At 55.0% G+C, this 6,933-nt stretch overlaps 2 protein-coding genes across 2 annotated transcripts; one reads left to right on the plus strand and one right to left on the minus strand.

The window, feature by feature from the left end:
- Positions 1-300: 300 nt before the first annotated feature.
- Positions 301-2,863, minus strand: LOC119277173 (jacalin-related lectin 3-like). The gene is made up of 6 exons (XM_037558418.1): positions 2,709-2,863; positions 2,129-2,311; positions 1,768-2,010; positions 1,363-1,686; positions 1,060-1,275; positions 301-970 (listed from the first exon to the last, which is right to left on the minus strand). Exons 1-6 carry the CDS (start codon positions 2,709-2,711, stop codon positions 584-586), a joined length of 1,356 nt encoding a protein of 451 aa, XP_037414315.1. The 5' UTR covers positions 2,712-2,863; the 3' UTR covers positions 301-583.
- A 908-nt stretch (positions 2,864-3,771) lies between these two features.
- LOC119281581 (probable pectate lyase 4) lies at positions 3,772-5,005 on the plus strand. The gene is made up of 2 exons (XM_037562071.1): positions 3,772-4,686; positions 4,781-5,005. Exons 1-2 carry the CDS (start codon positions 3,772-3,774, stop codon positions 5,003-5,005), a joined length of 1,140 nt encoding a protein of 379 aa, XP_037417968.1.
- The last annotated feature ends 1,928 nt before the right edge of the window (positions 5,006-6,933 follow it).

A 6,933-nucleotide genomic window follows, 5' to 3' on the forward strand; every position in this document is an offset into this window, starting at 1 on the left:
TCAACTCGCAGCAGCGGGCGCGGCGTGGAAACCGGATCTGGGGAGGCCGAATCCCCGAGATCCAGGGAGTCTGGCACCAGCGACAGGCAGGGCGAAGCCAACACGGGGCTGTCCAGCGGTCCGGAGCCTGCACCGACGAGGGGGAGCGGCGAGCCCATGCTGGGCGGCAGCGTGGAGGTGGCCGCCGCGGCCGGAGGGGCGCGCGGCGCGGAACGGGGGAGCGTGGCTATCCTATCGAGACTATCGCAATTGGGGAAGTGGAATGCGCCTGTCCTTTGCAATTGTTTGAAATGTATTATGTGACAAAGGATGGAAGATCATGTCACTGCACTACTTATCCTCCCAGGAGTGCAAGAGAAGGTTTGCGGGCTACATATGTCATGATCATGTCATCTGATCTTGATGCTCGTTTGCAACAGTATGAGCTGTTCCTTTTAACTAGTCTTCTGATACTCTGATCCCGGTTGCCGTCACACACCCCAACCGGCTGTATAGCTCTGCCTTCGATACAAAATACTACTCCCCGGTAGAAAAAAAACGCAAGAACACTCTCCTGCGAACTGAAATGGTAGGCGAAGCGAAATCAAAAGAGATACTTGGAGACGTAGTACTTGGTGGTAGAACCAGCCCTGGGATTATCAGAACCAGTCTTGGGGTTGGGACCGACGATCTTGGGAACGGAGCTGGCCTTAGGTTTGGCGGCGGTGGCGGTGTTCCTGTCCCCCAGCCAGTGCTGCATGTGCACCCCGATGGCGTCCAGGTACATGGCGCTCCGGCCGTGAAAGCCGACCACCTTCCCCTGCGTGGTGGCGGAGGTGAAGTAGGTCCCGACCTCGTCGCCGAACGGCCCGTACTTGCCCCGGCTGCTGACGACGGTGATCGACCTCAGCACCCTGGGCCCTTCCCCCACGCAGGTGTTGTAGTAGCCGTATATGCAGATCAGCACCTCGTGTGGGTAGTCCAGCTTAATCTGCACGTACATTCGGTCAAGTGATGATCAGCAAAGTCTGCATAAGAGATGGGTAATTGGTCAAGTCGGCTCTGCTCTGCTCTGCTCACCCTGTGTGTGATCTGACCGCCGTTGCCGTGCCTGGTAGACCAGACGGACTGCCCGCTCCGGTCATACTCGATCTGTATGGACCCGATGAAATCGTCTCTGGTTACGTAGATCTGCTTGATGCCCGTGTAGACGCCATCGTCCCACGGCTTGCCCCCCTCCCCTCCCCACGGCCCGGGCCCTATCGGTATCGGTTCTTTCACCACACCGTACGTAACCTGCAACATGAACCATCCACAATGTCAGACACATTCTTGACTCAGCACCAAGCAATGAATTCCCTCGACAAATCGATTTGACTCTACCTCGTCCCCGATCTCCCTCATCGGCAGTGCAAGCATGTCGCCCAACGGGGTCGTGCCGGCGGATTTCTCCGACAGCACCTTGCCTTCCAGGACATGAACCCCGATGCTGTCGACGTACCACGCTCCCCTGCCGTGGAACCCTACGATCCTCCCTTCCGTCAGACAGCTGGAGAAGAAGGTGCCGGTCTCGTCCCCGAACGGGCCGTGGCTCTTCTTCGTGGTGTGGAAGGTGATGGACTTGATCGCCGTCGGGCCCATGATCATCGTCGGCCCGAAGTACCCGGTGACGTGGGTCAGGATCTCCGTCGGGAAGTCGAAAATTATCTGCCCAAACAAAGTTCCCATTTCATAAAAAAGTCTGAAACTCATCGATGCTCTGAAACTCTGAATAGGAAATTGTGTTACCCTTTCTGGTCTAGCCGCCCCGCTGGAGCCGCGCTTGTCGCCCCAGATCGCCTGCCCGTTGCGGTCGTAGAGGACCTTCATGGAGGATATCCCCAGCCCTCGCGTGATGTTGATCTGCCGGACGCCGGTGAATATGCCGTCGTCGAATATGGTGCCGCCGGTGCCGCCCCACGGGCCGAACCTCACCGGAGTGCTTATGGTCATGGTCCCGTTGTCCGAGATGAAGCTAGGGAATGACACCATCTGTGGAGCAAGATGTTACAAGAAATGGATGTTAAATAACTTGATTGCATATATCACTTATACAGAACAGACTGTAATACAGTAGATTACAGGGCTTTAGTTTGCCTGGATGGATTACCTTGTTTGAGAGGGTTGCAATGCGTGATGGATCAGGATTCTGCTCCTTTGCAAGAACCATTTCATACCCAGCATTGCCATCCGCGTACTTATGGCCGTTTCTGTCGACGGACCTCGTTATGCTTCGGAGCGCCGACGGAGCGCTGGAAGGATTTGGATCCTTCCCGCTTAAGCTTGCAAGGCTCTAAAGAACAAGAAAAGTAAGAAAAATGTGTCCAAAACACACAAAACAATTCTGAAACAGCTCTATTCTATTCTACCTAGAAATTTGTGACATTCAGAATATTTTTATGCAGATACTAGTTCATACTTATGAGGTGATTTTGACCTCAGTGATATAACAAGTTGACATGCCAATTTCGGTCATGAACAATTCTGAAACAACATCCCTCAAGAACACAAGCATGCTACTGACAACTTAGTAAGCACTAGCAGTTCTGTCTTTGCAACCAAACACAAGTACAAGTGGACAACTAAGAACCTTCATTCCTCTAGGCAGACAAACAGGGAGGCAAACATGCAGAAACATACACAGTACAAGCTAGCAAGTGATCACGATCAGACAGTAAGAGTTGCGGTACCATGTTCCGCTGTCCAAACAAAGCCCAGAAGCGCCTTCAAGGTAGAGAGCTTTATAGACGGCGACGCCGAAACAGTGGAGCGCCTGCTGCAGTGCTGCTGGCGATCAGCTTGGTAGTCTGACAGGAAGCAGGGGCGTGTCTGCCTATTTATAATACAGAAGAGTTATAAGTACAAGGGATGTCAAATGGAGTACACCACGATGCTCAGCGACAGCACCGTTCACGAGCGAGGGCACCCAGACGAGAGCTGGAGGGAAAGCAACACGGCGCTCTGCTAACGGCTCAAGACGCCCGGCCCGGGGTCGAGCTAGAAGAGGGCGGGCAGAACTGGATTCGCTGACCATTGCGATCGCCGGTTACCAATATTATTCTGATCACGAGGAGACGAAAGGGGAACGATTTCTTGGATTGACACCAGCTGTGATTCCTCGAATTCACGGTGGGAAACTAAAGAAGCCGCCACTCCTGCTGCCCCCTCTTTATTTCGATTCTTCAGAGAATGTTTCGCTTTTGTTTCGCCGTTTTCTTTCACCTGTTGCGTGCATCACGATGATGCAGAGGCCGAGGCCTTCCCCTTTTCGAGAGAAGAAAAACCTCGTCCCTATGTGTCGGCCGTCCGACAACGCCACTGGCTCGGACAACTTGGTGGCCCCGTACCAGCTAATTCAACTAGGGAAGGACATGACGAGTTCCCGTAGTAGTCTGTCTCGTGTATCGGTGGAGTTTGTGCGCGTCAACACTGTTTTGTTCTCAGTACTCATATTCCACACATGTGGGGGCACTTTGCGGGGGCACTTCACTATGACCTCACCGAGATTCATGGATTTATCAACGGCTTCGTTCCGTTGTGGAGTTGGATGTTGGCTACATTAAACAATGGCGGTTCCTTTCGACTTAAAAGCAAAGAAATAAAACAACTGCAATCTATAAGTACACCACATTAACAAGATCAGCAAAGCGTTTGTTTGTTGCTCCTAGAAACCGCTACTCTTCTTTAAAATGCGGCAGAAAATCTGAAAGAGCCTCATTCTCGATCCTCCTCCTACTCTCTACAAGGCACGTCATGGCACCCAAGGAATTACTCCTGTCCGCCACCCTCCTCTTGCTTCTCCTCCGAGCTGCCACCGGGAACCTCCGGCACGAAAACGTCATCGATCGGTGCTGGCGCGGCCAGAGCAACTGGGCCACCGACCGGCAGCGGCTCGCCATGTGCTCCGTCGGCTTCGCGGGGAAGATGCGGCAGAACCGCGGCCACGGGGTGACCATGTACACGGTGACCGACCCAAGCGACGACCCCGTGCGGCCCAGGCCCGGCACGCTGCGGTACGGCGCGACGGTGCTACCGGGAAAGGTCTGGATCACCTTCCAGCCGGGCACCATGCACATCAGGCTGGCGCAGCCGCTCTTCGTCAAGAGCTTCACCACGATCGACGGCCGTGGCGCCGACGTGCACGTCGCCGGGGGCGCCGGCATTGTGCTCTACGAGGTGAGGAACGTGGTCATCCACGGGCTCCACGTGCACGGCGTCCGCGCGCAGCCCCCCGGGCAGGTCGTCCGGCCCGGCGGCGCCGTGCAGAACATGGACGTCGGCGACGGCGACGCCATCCGGCTGCTGTCCAGCTCCAAGGTGTGGATCGACCACAACACGCTAGCGCGGTGCGAGGACGGCCTGCTGGACGTGACGCTCGGGTCCACGGACGTGACCGTCTCCAACAACTGGTTCCACGACCACGACAAGGTCATGCTGCTGGGCCACGACGACCAGCACGTCGCCGACCGCCGGATGCGGGTCACCGTGGCGTTCAACCGCTTCGGGCCCCACGTGAACCAGCGCATGCCGAGGATCAGGCACGGCTACGCCCACGTCGTCAACAACTTCTACGACGGGTGGAGGGAATACGCCATCGGAGGAAGCATGGGGCCGACTGTCAAGAGCCAGGGCAACCTGTTCATCGCCTCCACAACAGACAGCGCCAATGTTGGTGCCTGATATTTTTTTTAAAGACGATTTGAGAGCTGTGGCGTTTGAAATTGCCAGAGCTCGCCTTCTGATCTTGGTATATTCTTTGCAGGTGACGAGAAGGATGCCTCTGGTCGGACATGCCGAGGGTAAGGACTGGCATTGGCACTCCAGTGGGGACTCGTTTGAGAACGGCGCCGTCTTTAAGCAGACCGGCAGCAGGGTGCGGCCGAAATACAACAGGCACCAGGCATTCCCAGCGGCGAGCTCCGGCGAGGTGAGATCGCTGACCAAGGACGCCGGTGCTTTGAGGTGCTCCGCCGGGGCCGCGTGCTGAATCGGAGAGAATAAAGACTTGCAATGGAGTGTGTTATAATTTGCTGATGCAACTTGTAGCTATAAAAATGGTCGGGACTTTACTCCCTTCGTTTATTTTTATTTATTTTTTTGAAAATCTCCCTTCGTTTATTTGTTCTCCCTACATTAGGTTCGTCGTAAGTCAAATTTATAAAGTTTGATCAAATTTATTATTATAAAATAGCAAGATCCACAATACCAAATAAATATAATCCATGATGTATCTAAAGATACTGATTTTTTATTGTGAATATTTACTTTTTTTTGGATAAACTTTGTCAAACTTCTTGAAACAAAACCTAATATGCGAAGTAAAAAAAAAGACTACTCCCTCTTCTGTTTACAAATGTAAAACGTTTTTGCAGAAGCGTCCTTTGCAAGCGCTTTTAGAGCAACTCTAGCAGACCCCGCATCCCGCCCCGACCCGTAAAATAACCGCCAAAATGCGGGTCGGGGCCGAAAAAGCATCCCGATCAGACCCCGCATCCCGTCCCGGCCCGTAATTTTTTTTGCGGGGCGCGGCAAAAGACCCACCCCAACCCGGGAAAACGCGGGTTTTTCCCCGCGGCTGCGGTGCCCTGCATATAAGCGGAAGCGGTTGGTGTGGGGGACATTTCATCCCGCGCTTTCTCCCACCAACCACCCCTACTCACCCCTCGCGCCGCCGACGGCCGCCGCCCAAGATTCCGGTGACAGCAGCCGGCAGGAGCACACCGGAAGGCCTCCACACGCACGAGGCCTCCCTTCCCTTCCCCCCTGCGTCGGCGGGCCGCCGGATTTGCAGATCTGCGGCGCTTCATCGCCGGCCGCCGGATTTAGCTTTTTTTCGGCCGCCGGTTGCTGCCTCAGGCGATGGAGTGGTCGGGGAGCCTCTCCCGCAGCAAGGGCGCATCGCCGCATGCAGGCGTGGGTTCGTCCGCCCGCCGCCGCCGAAGGTTTGCGGGCATGGACTCGTCCGGCCGTCCACCGGGCTTAGTGCTCGCGCAGCGTCTTTGTGGCCTGTCGATGCCGCTCACACAGTGCGACGACTGCTCGCGCCAAGTGTTGCGGCTCACTTCGGGCATGCCGAAGCACCCCGGATGGGTGTTCTACAAATGCGAAAACGACGGGGTACGTGCACTTGCGGTATCTTGTTCCATAGCTCATTCTTTAGTTCAAGTACGGTAGCTCATTTCGAGATTGTTCAATCTTTTATGTAGGACGATGGATGCTCATTTTGGTTTTGGGAAGGCCAATTGATGTAGGGCGGAACCCTAGGGGCCGATCTTTCATGTTTGGAGAGGATCCTACGGGGAACACGAAGAACGCGTGGAAGAACACGAGGGAAAATCGTGAGGGAGAAACAAGAGAAACACTCAACCAAACACGGAATTGATCACACAAGTGCTAGATCCAAGAAACACAAAGAGATACACGAGATCCAAAGTCAATAACGGACGATACAAGTGGCGGTAGCTCATCTCCGAGAGGAGGTCTTGAATCCACGAGGGATCTTCCCATAAAGGGGTCTTGAATCCATGGTGGATCTTCTCCAAAGAGGCCGCAGTTTCTCACGAGGAGGAGATCCGTATGGATGAGCAAAGCTCTATCTCAAGTGAGCTAATCCTTTGCTAACCCTAGCTAGGACGTGGGAGAGGTCTATTTATAGTCATAGTGCAAATGGGAGTCGAAGTGAAGGGGTACAAGGGCATCAACCCGAAGCTGCGGGCACACAGGCAGCGGACGTCCGGTCTCTACCGGTCGTCCGGTCGCTCGCGGAGGTCCGGACGTCTGGAAGGATCGGGCATCCGCTAGTTTGGCTCGGGTGCAGGTATGCCGGACGTCCGGTGCGGCCGGTTGTCCGCTCGCTGGGATGTTGCCGGACGTCCGGTCTGGACCGGTGGTCCGCTCACTGTAGCGTGCGTCTGC

This window comes from Triticum dicoccoides, chromosome 3B, assembly GCF_002162155.2.
Source record: "Triticum dicoccoides isolate Atlit2015 ecotype Zavitan chromosome 3B, WEW_v2.0, whole genome shotgun sequence".
NCBI lineage: Eukaryota > Viridiplantae > Streptophyta > Magnoliopsida > Poales > Poaceae > Triticum > Triticum dicoccoides.